The sequence below is a fragment of the Gossypium arboreum genome, chromosome 8 (genome assembly GCF_025698485.1).
Source record: "Gossypium arboreum isolate Shixiya-1 chromosome 8, ASM2569848v2, whole genome shotgun sequence".
Classification (NCBI taxonomy): domain Eukaryota; kingdom Viridiplantae; phylum Streptophyta; class Magnoliopsida; order Malvales; family Malvaceae; genus Gossypium; species Gossypium arboreum.
The window spans coordinates 123783718-123797127 of record NC_069077.1 but is presented as its reverse complement, the minus strand read 5'-3'; the positions used below and the strand labels follow the sequence as shown (position 1 = coordinate 123797127).

The 13410-nt window shown below is 35.7% G+C and overlaps 1 protein-coding gene and 1 non-coding gene across 2 annotated transcripts; both read left to right on the top strand.

The window, feature by feature from the left end:
* The first annotated feature begins 3266 nt into the window (after positions 1 to 3266).
* LOC128279979 (small nucleolar RNA R71) lies at positions 3267 to 3373 on the top strand. The gene has a single exon (XR_008270163.1). It is a non-coding gene; the product is annotated as a small nucleolar RNA R71 (small nucleolar RNA).
* Positions 3374 to 10049: 6676 nt separating this feature from the next.
* On the top strand, positions 10050 to 11942 carry LOC108468679 (probable pectinesterase/pectinesterase inhibitor 7). Its single transcript, XM_017769548.2, has 2 exons — positions 10050 to 11049; positions 11131 to 11942. Exons 1-2 carry the CDS (start codon positions 10050 to 10052, stop codon positions 11820 to 11822), a joined length of 1692 nt encoding a protein of 563 aa, XP_017625037.1. The 3' UTR covers positions 11823 to 11942.
* Positions 11943 to 13410: the final 1468 nt, after the last annotated feature.

Sequence of the window (13410 nt, the reverse complement as noted above, 5' to 3'; positions counted from 1 at the left end):
TATAGACAGTTACCTTGGTACCTACAAGATAAGATCGAAACTTGTCGAAAGCAAATATGATAGCAAATAACTCTTTTTTTGTTACTGTATAATTTAACTGAGCTCCTGTTAGAGTTCGGCTTGCATAGTAGATGGGATGAAAAACTTTGTTCCTTCCCTGGCCCATGATAGCTCCTATTGCAAAGTCACTTGCGTCACACATCAATTCAAATGGCAAGTCCCAGTCTGGTGTGACAATTATGGGTGCCGTGACTAATCGATTCTTCAAGTCATTGAAAGCTTTTAAGTATTCTTCATTAAATTTGAATATCGTGTCCTTCTCCAATAATTTGCATAAAGGTTTAGCAACTTTGGAGAAGTCCTTGATAAATCTTCAATAGAACCCGACGTGGCCCAAAAAGCTCCTAACACCCTTTACAGATGTTGGAGGTGGGAGTTTCTCAATAACATCTACTTTTTCTTTGTCTACCTCGATCCCATGTCTTGTTATCTGATGCCCCAGAACGATACCTTCTCGTACCATAAAATGGAACTTTTCCCAATTAAGGACTAGGTCTGTTTCTTCGCATCACCTAAGCACCTTAGCCAGATTGGCTAAGCAATCATCGTACGTATCTCCAAACACTGAAAAGTCATCCATGAAAACTTCCAAAAATTTCTCAACCATGTCAGTGAAAATAGACATCATACATCTTTGAAATGTAGCAGGTGCATTACAAAAACCAAATGGTATGCGTCTAAATGCAAATGTACTGTACGGAAAAGTGAATATGGTCTTGTGTTGATCTTCCGGTGCTACCGTAATCTGGTTGTACCCTGAGTAACCATCGAGAAAATAGTAGTAATCTCGCCCCGCGAGTCTATCCAGCATCTGGTCTAAGAAAGGCAAAGGGAAGTGATCCTTCCTAGTTGCCTTGTTCAGCTTCCGATAATCGATGCAGATTCTCCATCCCGTAACTGTTCCAGTCGGTATCAACTCGTTACTCTCATTCTCTATGACCATGATACCTCTTTTCTTTGGTACGCACTGAACCGGACTTACCCATGAACTGTCTGAAATGGGGTAAATGATACCCGCATCTAACCACTTGATAATCTCTTTTTTCACTACGTCCTTCATGATGGAGTTTAGCCTTCGTTGTCCATCAATCATCCCTTTTTCACCATCTTCCAAGATGATCTTATGCATGCATACAGATGGACTAATACTGTGAATATCGGCTATGGTTCACCCGATAGCCTTCTTAAATTGTTTCAGAACTAAGATAAGTTTCTCTTCTGGCTCAGTAGTTAACTCTGCTGAAACAATCACAGGCAGAGTAAAAGCGTCACCTAAATAAACATATTTTAAATGAGAAGGTAATACCTTGAGTTCTAGTTTAGGTGGCTCCTCGATTGACGCTTTCGGTTGTGTGTAATCTCTTTCCTCTAAATCTAAAGATTCAAAACGGGATTGTGGATTAAATCCCTTTTGATTAGCTTCTAGCAAAGCTAAGTTTCCATCCTCCTCTTCATCACTTGGAAAATTCTTTCTAGAGGATCCTCAACAGAGTTGAGTTCCTTCTCCACTATTAAATCCAGTAAGTTGGATACTGCAGAACAATCATCTATTGTGTTAGGAAATCGCATTGACTTGAGAACGTTAAATGTTACCTGATCGTCCTAAACGCGCATAGTAAGTTTGCCCTTCTGCACATCAGTAAGTGTCCTTTCGGTTGCTAAGAACGGTCTCCCCATGATAATTGGTACTTCTTTGTCTACTTCGAAATCTAAAATTACAAAATCAGCAGGAAAGATAAACTTATCTACACGTACCAATACGTCATCGATTTTTCCTTCTAGATATGCTAAGGATCAATCTGCTAGCTGAAGTGTAACCGTAGTAGGTCGAACTTCACCTATCCCTAACATCTTAAATATTAACATAGGCATCAAGTTGATACTTGCGCCCAAGTCACATAGTGCCTTACCACAATAAGCTGCTCCAATGTTGCATGGAATGGTAAAACACCTAGGATCCTTCAGCTTAAGGTGTAATTTGTCTTGAAGATATGCACTGCATTCCTTCGTCAAAGCTATCGTCTCAAATTCTCCAAGTCTTCGCTTCTTGGACAGGATGTCTTTCATGAATTTTACGTAATTTGGCATTTGTTCAAGTGCTTCAACCAACGAGATGTTGATATGAAGTTGCTTGAGTGCGTCAAGGAACTTCTTGAATTGGACCTCCTATTTTTACTTCTGGAGTCTTTGAGGGTAAGGTGGTGGGGGTTTAAATATTGGAGTTGGTACTGGTTGGTTTGTCTTTGGCGGCAATTCTGCTGCTAACGGAATGGTTGGCTGATCAGAATTGGCTGGTTCCGAGGTTACCTTTTCAGGTATTGTAGGTTCTGGTTCTAGTGGAATAGGAACTTCAACACTCGATTGAACTTATTCCGAATCTTGAGCTTCAGCATGCTCCTTTTCAGCTTCAATGATGTTGGGCTCTACAGTTTTTCCGCTCTTCAATGTTAGTGCTTTACAATGCTCCTTCCTTGGATTTCTCAGATTTTTCGTATCACTAGGTAAAGCATCTTGTGGACAGTTCCTAAGTTCAGTAGCAAGCTGGCCCACTTGATTCTCTAAATTCCTTAGAATGGCATCATTCTTCGCCATGTATGCCTTCAATAAATTCTCTAAGCTATTGGACGATTCAGCCTGAACTGGTTTCTGAACTTGTTGTGAAAAACTAGGCGGCTGGGTTGGTCTAGGTTGGGCATAGTTGTTACTGCCTCCAGCACCTTGGTTACTCCAAGAAAGATTGGGGTGATTTTGCCATGATGGGTTGTAAAAGTTGGATTGTAGCCCTTGCCTTCCTCGGTTCTGGTTCTAATTACCTATGTACTACATGGATTCTGGGTTTGACGGACATTCTTCAAACACGTCCTTCCCTGCAATAGACACAGGCTATATTCTCATATTGGTTAGGTGGTTAAGCTACAAAACTGTTAGACCCATTAGTGGTAAGATTCTTTAACATTGAAGATATCGAAGATACTTGGGATGCAAGTGAAGTGAGAGCGTCCACTTCATGGATTCCAGCAACTCGTCTTCCTGACGTTGCTTGATTGGTTGGCCACTGATAATTGTTACTGGCGATCCTCTCAATGATTTCATAAGCCTCATTGTAAGACTTAGATAAGATAGCACCATTAGCAGAAGCATCTACTACCCTCCTTGCGTGAGCGTTGAGACCATTGTAAAATGTCTCAAGTTGGATGCAATGCGGAATTCTGTGATGGGGGAACTTTCGTAATAACTCTTTGAATCTTTCCCATGCCTTATACAAGGACTCATCATCCATTTGTTGGAAAGCAGTAATCTCATTTCTCAACTTAGCATTCTTGCTAGACGGGAAATACTTCACAAGAAATCTCTCTGCTAACTCTTGCCATGTAGAAATCGAGCTCGGTGGCAGTGAGTTTAACCAGGCTCAAGCTCTATCCCTCAGCGAGTATGGGAACAGTTTTAATCGTAATGCATCTTCGGGTACTCCGGCTAGCTTGAAAGAGTCGCTCACCTCCATAAACAGTCTTAAATGAAGATGAGGATCTTCAGTTGGCATTCCACTGAACTGGCCCACTGTCTGAAGCATCTGGAACATGATTGGCTTCAGCTTGAATTGTTGTGCCTCGATCTCAGGTCTTTTAATACCTGGATTAAGGTCATTAATAACTGGCACGGCATATTGTCGTAAAGCTCTATTCCTATCATCAGCAATAAGGATAGGATTTTGAGCAAGGTTTGCTCCGTTTCCTTGATTGATATTCTCGAAATTCATCTCTTCGGTCTTTCTCTGGTTCGCTTGTCTTCTTCATTGGCGAAAGGTTCGTTCTATTTCAGGGTCCATTGGGAGTAAGTCGATAATTCAGTTAATACTCATAAACACCTGAAATAATCAGAGAAGAATTAATTAAGTAAGTAAAATTGAACAGGAAAATAAAAGAACCAAAATGTAAACATAAAATCACAAATAATGTTTTTTTTTAAAACAGTCCCCGGCAACGGCGCCAAAAACTTGGAGCAGTGATTTATAAACTAAGATTTTAAAACTAAGCAAACAATTTAAATAAAATAAAAGAGTTCTAGTGCACAATTTGAATTAAGATTTAATCAAGATGATATAATTGTGTTGGATTAATTATACTGTTTAACTTAGAAATATTAAATTCGTGCTTATTTGTTATGAATAAATTCACGGCAACCCAAGAATTTGCTAACTTATGAACATATTTACTAATTAAAAATTCCATTTATCTCTTGAACATATCCCTATGCTAATTCAACCGACTAAACATATTTAATAAAGTAAACATGCTATCGCACATACATACTTATTGAATTAAATTATCTCTCGCATATTCCTATGTCGATTCAACCAATTAATTCAACTTAATAAACATGTAAAAGACCATGTGAAGTAACAAAGTAGCCATACCTTGAAACAATTTAATCACAACAATCTTGCAAGTTATGCAAGGCATATGTATCCCCAAATACAATGCTGGTTTAATTTTCAGTTACCTTAGAAGAATTAAACATGCACTGATTAAGTACTAAGTCCATTAATTGCAATTTTAATCCGTTTAAACAATTAATTCTTTAGTTATCTAAACAATTATAATGCCAGATAACCTAAGCATGATTTTACTTAATCAAGCATTTCACTGAGGCCTATAACAGCATAAACACTAATTTAATAATTCAAGTAGGCAAAATATAATCAACCCAACACAAATTAAATTCAAGCTAAATTGATTAAAATAACCATTTCAACTACAATATTTTTCATAGATATGTTCATCATAAAAACAACAGAAATTAAAAAGAAAGGGAATAGAAAGCAAATCCAGTGTTTCTCTGCAGCTTGACTGTTGCTCGTTCTTAGTCTCAGTTGTCTTCGCTGAGCAATGCTTCTATGAATCCTTGATTGATGCCCAAGATGGCTGAAGAACACCTCTTTCTCAAGAGAGGGAATCGGCACAAGAGGAAGGGAAAATGGGATGGAAAAATGGAGAGGAAACTTTGAGAGAACTGAAGAGAGGATGAGAGAATGCTGTGGAATGAGGGATGTTGAGGGATGCTTTGAAATGGGAAGCATAGGGTGGCTTTTATAGCTGAAGAGGGCTGCTAAAAATAGCAAATTTAGCAGCCAAGAGAGCCTTCCCATGGCCGGCCACACATGGCAAGGTTGAAGCTTTCAACTTGCTAAAAATAGGCTGGGGCAAATCTACAAAGCCTAAAATAAAGGTGGGGTTTGAACATAATTTGGAGGTTTTTCAAGGGCCTTTTTGCAAGAATATTTTATCAGCTAATTTTCTGATTTGGGTCAGCCAATGGACGGTTCTGGTCAGCCCAAATAGTGCCTGGTTCGGCTCACTTCATTCAGTTCAACTAGTGCAGTTCACTAGGCCCTTTCTTCATAATTAATTAAAATTAATTCATTTAACCTAAATTAAATAGGAAATAAATTAAAATTAATTTAATTATGAATTAATACACATTTCTAGACCGTCTTGGGTTGGAAATTAATTGGCCTCAATACTTCAAATTGCTCTCGGTTTTGTTCTTCTCGCAGTGTTCACCGGGCCCTTTTTCTCCAATTGTGTAATTCTGTCAAAAATAACCAAATTTAATCAAAATTAACTAAAAAATTAATTAAATTCATAATGTTCATATTTTTAACATAAGTTAATTATTTTATAATATTTAATTATTTTTTTGACAAGAATTTAACCGAATTTGCATGAATTTAGTTAGAATTGGGTATGAAAAAGTATATAAATTTTTGTGTTTCCACAAAGACATAGTGGCCTTTTTAGAGTTCTGAAACAAGTAAATCGATGGGCTTACAAACCGAAGTTCGTGGGAAAACTCAAGGTTAACCCAATGTTTAACGTGAGCACATCAAAGCCTATTTGTGCGGATTAAGGGAATCCTAATCAAGGCAAGTCACAATGTGGGCAAGTAAGAACGGTGGGCTTTTGCAAACGAGATGTACCAAGAAGAGGAACGGTTCGATTTAGGAGATGACGAAAGCAGAGATAAGTGTTTCGAGGGGTGGATAACCTGACACAGAGGCTAGTCAGGAATTGGCCGAGGCATTGAGAAAGTTCTAAGGCGAGTCAAACCAATATCATTCCGAGAATGTAACAAGGGAGTTACAAGTATGGATGAGGGAGAATGTCATGGGCCATGGATCAAAGCCCGTGACGAATGCACACAGAGTAACCTATAGAGGCCCATTAATGAAATGAGGCTCATTCGACCCACTTGAATTGACTTCATTCATGGAACATATGGAAAAAACCATTTAGTTAAAGACTTGGTGGCCCAGTGAAGCACTTAAGGAAAATTAGGGTTGCCATTGGTAAATATGGAAAGTAATCTTAGAAGATTCGTAATCTGATAAAATTTTATTTTGTAATCTTAAAGGATTGAGTTAATTCCTTAAGAATCTCAATTGTAGATAGCTTTAATCTTGACTATCGATGTAACTTAATATGTATTGTTTGTTATGGGGGAGCTCAACTATAAATTGAGGTATTTCCCCTCATTTGTAAGGACTCAGTTGTGATCCTTCGAAGTAATAGAGATACTTTGAGAGCATTTACTGAAACACCTTGTGTGTGCCGCTTTCTTATAGCATTTTTTTGTTCTTTTGTTGCTCTTTCGTTTTGAGTTGCTTCCTTTTTATTTTTGGTACCTTAGAGAATTTCTATCAAGAATTCTCACTTTGCGAGAGTTAGGCTGACTTAGGTAGATTTAAACCCAAGAAATTGCATAAGGCCGTACGAATTGTGAGACTAAATTTCTAACCCAATGACAGTGGCCCTTATCTTGGCCTTCCAATAACATAGTTAGTCCTTCCAATATCACATATGTGGTAACTGATGAACCTTCAATTGAAAATTGACAGTACTTTCACTTAGTACGTTAAGTGTCTAACACTAATACCAATTGATAGTTCGTTGACTTTTTTGCCTATTAGATATTTGTTTAGTCGCAACTGGATGTAGTAACTACTAGTCGGAAAATAGAGATGGACTCTAGAAAATTTTTCACACTATTTGAAAACATCCTACGCCTATGGAGCCTTGCTTAGTGACTAATCCATTATAAACAACTAGTACGCACTATGATTTAAGTTCAACCCACTCACCAAGTTGCAATCTCACTCGTATACTTCGACCTAAATCACTCTCACTCTAAAACTTTCACCCTAAAATATTTGATGTAAACTGATGAAGACAAATCAATTTACTAATAATTTTGCACTAACAAAAAATTCTTAATTGAACAAGTAAAATGCTCTCTAATTGTACATTTAACATATACAAATCATCCACTATATATGCATAATAGATTTGTTTAATTACAATTAATATCAATCTTTAATTCTACTATTATAACCACTTAAAAGATATTCAATACAATGTATTATTTGGTAAAAATTTTCTAATTAAAAGATCAAATCTTCTATTTGAAAGAACTTCAATTATATTAAAAATTGAATTCAATCTTCGCTTAGCTTGATTTTCGTAGTTAAAGTGTGCTGATAAAAGTCTACTAAAATAAACAATTAAAGGTAATGCAATTCATGATGGTCTGATGTTTTTTTTTTCAATTGCTATTGGTTTTGTAATTTATAATTGACATTACCAGGTAATATACGTAGCATATATATCTATAGTATTAGATATTTTAGATTAATGATTACTTGCAAATGTTTGAACCATACAACATGGGTTATGTAAAATTTAAAATATGATATTCATATAAAAAAGCGAATTTAGAATTAATTTAAGTAGTTTTAATAATTTTTATAAGACGTAGTAATGTTCTGTTTTCAGTTTTACATAAGGTCAAAACTTGAAATTGAGAAAGTAGATTTACGAAGCTCCAGAGGCTCTAAAGAAAGTGATATTAATATCCTTCATTTGGTCACATTTCTTGAGCGTCAATTTTCCACAACTTAAATAAAGCAAAGAACTAAAATTGTTAATGAGATAGGAAGGCGGCGTGGTCCAGTGCTGAAGATCAACCCCGGTGATATTATGGGAAAACCAAATGGCAATTTGGCACCCCGTTTGGGTGTTGAAACTTTGAAACTTTGAAACTTCAAAATACACCAATTCTTTTTTATAATTATAAGGGTAAACTACACAAATCATCATTCAAATTTTAAACACAAATCATCATTCAAATTTTAAAAGTTTTTATTTTAAGCTCCAGAAGAACAAAAAAGATTGAATTAATCAAAGACAAGGCCGAAGTTCCCAGGTCTACCCTTGACCTCTTCCCTTCAAGCTCATCTAAACAAATAACTTTCTTTCAAAATCTTTGCTTTTTCTCTTTTGTAATAGCTGTAATAGTAAAGCTAAAATTTTTGTTACAAATTTCATGGTTTTTATATTTGTGGGGTTTAAGTTTTAGGCATTGGTTATTCTTTTCTAGAAATTGTTGTTAAGGGATTTAAATGGTTGTAAATTCCTCATATCTCTAATTGTTGCATGTTATTTATGCTCTTAGGACATTAATGTGGGTGTTTAAATAATAAATTCTTTTTGAGTGTTTAAAATAAAAATTTTTAAAAGTTAATAACTATTTGTATAGTTTAGCCTAATTATAGTGTTCGTTTCATACATGTTGGAATATAGTTTTGGGGGAAGTTTCGTTGTCTCCACAGCACATGTTCAAGCTATATAAATGTAAGAACTGAAACATTGATAAATCTAAATATAGTTGCTTAGCTGTTCCGGCAGCACATGTTTCCGCATTGACGGCCTCCATGGGCTTTCAAAGAGGTCGCAAGTTTCTTTCTTTGAATTACGCGAGACCCACTTGCAAATTTATGAAATATTGTTATGTGTTCGAAGGCTTGCTTGATAATGAGAAGCTTTGACAAACTTAGCATCAACATAAATCTCCAAACAGTTCTCATGGTCTCTGCAGTCTGCAACGCGTATTCTAGTCAGATCTCGAGTATACTTGCACTATTTTAGCCTTATTGACATACTATACTGATATTTTAAAGATAAACTTGACAATTAGTTATGCTAATATTAATCATAATCCTCCAGGATAACATGTATATGATAGAAAATAGTTAATCCCAGTGAGATCACAAGTCAATAGATGTTTTTGTCCTGATGTATATTCGTCTCCTTATAGTTGTGGTATCAATCGATCACCCACATTCTTTTGCCTGAGTTTGTTAATGTTAAGTCGAAAACACACGTAGAATAACATCTTTTGAGCGTGTTGACTCCAGTGTATTATAGCTTTTTCCTTTATTTTATTCCATTTTCCAATCATTCTGCCTTCGTGGTTGCCAAATCCACCGTCATTAACCTAACCGCACTCTTTGTGGGAAATACTAGTGAAGTGTAGCAAATTTGGAAGAAAAAGTTTACTTTCTAGACTTGGAAAGTTTGAATGCATTACTTATTGCGACATCAGCGTTGGGTCTTTTAGCTAAAGTAAATGAGTCGTTTAATGATGACTTAATTAGACGATAAACTATTATTTCTTTAGTGAGGCTTAATCTAAAGCTTTAAAACTTTCAATCTTTTTCTTGTCATTAAACTGATGTTATATAGGCAATATTATTCTATATTTCTTAAATTTTTATTTCTAGTGCTGAGTTTTTTACTCAGATAATGAATCCAATGGGGCAATTAGGCTAATTAAAAACTCCTAAACATATCCCACGATCGTGCATGGAAATTAGGCAAGTAGGATATCGCATGACCCAGAAATAAGCTACGTTATGTTTTGACTTTTATGGTGGTGGTAATATTGAATAATTGCTTAACAGCTAGCTTGACGTCCTGATGATGGATCTGAAAATTGGGACATCAAACCCGAGAAATACAAAGTCTTTTTTAAATAAAGTCTTAGCATTTGAAATCAATTTATAAATCTAATGGCTTACTTTACCCTCAAAAACTGCCTAGCGGTCTTTCTCCCCTTTAAATACACCTACTCCACGAAGATAAAAATTAAAAGCAATGGCCCAGCTCTGCTCTATTCTAACATTATGTCTAATCTTTCTTGTTCCTTTCTTCCTTTCTTCTTCTTTTGCAGGTGTTCCTCCTTCGGCTCCTGTCTCAGCAGGAACAATTTGCAAGTCCACTCCAAACCCATCTTATTGCAGAGCTGTGCTCCCTAACCACACCACCAATGTCTACAACTACGGTCGATTCTCTATCCGCAAATCTCTATCACAGTCCCGAAAATTCCTCAAGCTAGTGGAGAAGTATTTAAGAAAATACCAACCCTCGTTACCAACATCCGCAATTCATGCTTTGCAAGATTGCCGCTTCTTAACTGTTCTAAACATTGATTTCCTTTTGAGCTCATTTAAAACTGTCAATGGCAGTAGTACAACTCTGTCCCTGGTAGAAGCTGATGACATGCAAACCTTCCTTAGCGCTATTCTAACTAACCAGCAGACCTGTTTAGACAGCATACAATCGACTGCCTCAACTTGGAGTATAAGGAACGGCCTTTCAGTTCCTCTGTCAAATGACACAAAGCTTTATAGTGTTTCTCTAGCACTTTTCACTAAAGGATGGGTTCCTAAGAAGAAGAGGAAGGCCACATGGAAGCCTAGAAACAAACAACGAGGTTTCAAACGTGGACGTTTGCATCTAAAAATGTCTAGTCGAACACGCTCAATTTATGAGACTGTAAGCAGAAGAAAGCTTCTTCAAACGACTGACAGCACTGATGAAGAGGTATTGGTGAGTGACATTGTGACAGTGTTTCAAGACGGTAGTGGTAATTTTACTACCATTGATGATGCTATAACTGCAGCTCCCAACAACACCAATGGTGTAAATGGTTACTTCTTGATTTACATCTCTGGTGGTGTATATCAAGAGTACATTTCCATCGCTACGAACAAAAAATACTTGATGATGATTGGTGATGGTATCAATCAGACAATTATCACTGGAAATCGTAACGTAGTTGATGGGTGGACAACATTTAACTCTGCAACTTTTGGTAAGTTTTAATTAAAAAAAAAAAAACTGTTTGAAGTAATTACATTAACTTAAATCTGATAGGGTTGGCTTAATATTACAGCTGTGGTGGCTCCAAATTTTATTGCGGTAAACATAACTTTTCAAAACACGGCTGGAGCAATCAAGTATCAAGCCGTTGCAGTTCGAAATGGGGCTGACTTGTCAGTATTCTATAGCTGCAGTTTCGAAGGATACCAAGATACTCTATATACTCATTCCTTAAGACAGTTTTATAGAGAATGTGATATATATGGTACTGTTGATTTCATATTTGGAAATGCTGCCGTTGTTTTTCAGAACTGCAACATATATCCTCGACGACCGATGAATGGGCAATTCAATGCCATCACTGCACAGGGTCGGACAGATCCAAACCAAAACACAGGCACATCAATTCATGATTGCAACATCATGGCTGCTGATGATTTGGCCTCTAGCAATACCACTTTCAAAACATATTTAGGGAGACCATGGAAGGAGTACTCAAGGACTGTATACATGCAGAATTTCATGGACAGTTTAATAAACCCTGCTGGTTGGAAAGAATGGAATGGAGATTTTGCCTTGAATACGTCATACTATGCTGAATATAACAACAATGGACCCGGTTCTAACACTTCCAATAGGATCACTTGGTCTGGTTACCATGTAATAAATGCAGCCGATGCTACTAACTTTACTGTGTCTAGCTTTTTGCTGGGAGACGATTGGTTATTAGATACAGGTGTCCCTTACAATGCAAGCTTAATATAGGCAACTAATTAATTCATGAGTCAAACGTTAATTCATTTTTTTTCTCTTTTGGTCATTGTTTTATGATGTAATAATTAAGCATGAATAACTAAATACTCAAAGTGTTTAGCTTGTTAGCAATCCAACGTAATTTGATATTACTATTTATCTGAAGATAATTATAAACCTAGCTCAAAAATAATTTGGTAAGGAAAAATTGCTCCAAGGCCAAATCATTAGTAGCTATGATGTTGCAATCATGAATTGATATGTATATTATGATTGAATTAATATTAATAATTCAAGGCCTATGAGGATAAGGGGAATAAATATTGCACTGAAGTAGCATATCAATTTAATAATCACCACCAATCATCTTAAAGAAAAAGCATTTAAAACCACTGCCTAATCGCCTTACTATCCCCTCTAACAATTCACCCAAACAACAATAACAAATAAAAAAACTCACTCTTCATTCATCAGCTCCCATTTTTATTGTAGACTTTTGACATTTATGAATGTCAATATCTGCTTAAATTAGATTCAGGTGGTTAGACCTACAAATAATTAATAGAGAGTCATAAATAAATAAATAAGAATTCAATACTAATAAGTGTCGAGTTTAGGCTAAGGTCAAGGGTAAATTTATAATTTCTTTTGAAGGGTCAAATTTGAATTATAACTTTTTGAGAGAACTAATAATGTAATTTCTTCATTGTATTATTGTAAGATTTTACAATTTTCTAGAAAACAAATTATAGATTTTTTATTTTTAAAAAGAGTATAATTAAATTTTAAATTTTTGGAAGAGCCGAAATGACTAATAGAATTTTTTTTTTTTGGGGGATAGGTCCCTTGCCCCCTTCTAGTTTCTCCCTTAGCTAAGGTATTACTAATTCACTCTAGTCCAAGCCTCCTGAATTTGATTCAAGAATAACTCCACACCCACAGGTGTTGAGTTTCCCTAATTATCAATTTTACTAATACAATATCACATTTCAAGAACTCAACACCCAGAAGTGTCTAGTTCTCAGTTAATTTTTTTTATACAACCTGTAAGTACTCGTTCCCCTTTATTTTTTCACAAACCTAAAGTTCTATTACAACGAATGTCGAGTTTTACCCCCCCCATGTTATTTTTTAACCTTATACCTTCAATTCTACAATCTACCAACCCTTACAATCATCTAAACCCTAAATACTTTTCGAGTGTTGAGTGCGTTTATAGGTTTAGGCTAACATTAAATTAATAGATTTTATATATGATAAGTGTATGTAATAGTTCTTGAGATATTTGGTTAATAGCAAAAGAAACGAAGTTAGTGTCTCGCTTCATTTGATGCATCATTTCAATTAGATTTTTTTATTTTTTATTTATATTGAAATTGAAGCTAAGGAGGTGGCCGAAGTCTCTAAGGCTAAAGGGAAGGAAAAAGTTACGAAAGCTTAATCGCGTTTCTATTTGTGCTCTCCAGATTTCCAATTTACTTTATATGTTTGATTAAGTTAATTTCTTAGGTATGGTATGTTGGATTAAAAAAATAAATTACTTGAGGTGACGGAAGCTTAATGCACTGCTTGTTTTGTGACTTATGGTATTGGAGGCTTA

Coding starts and splice junctions, on each gene's coding strand:
- LOC108468679 (XM_017769548.2), top strand. CDS start 10,050: ATGGCCCAGCTCTGCTCTATTCTAACATTATGTCTAATCTTTCTTGTT. Junction 11,050..11,130: donor ATTTAACTCTGCAACTTTTG/GTAAGTTTTAAT, acceptor TTAATATTACAG/CTGTGGTGGCTCCAAATTTT.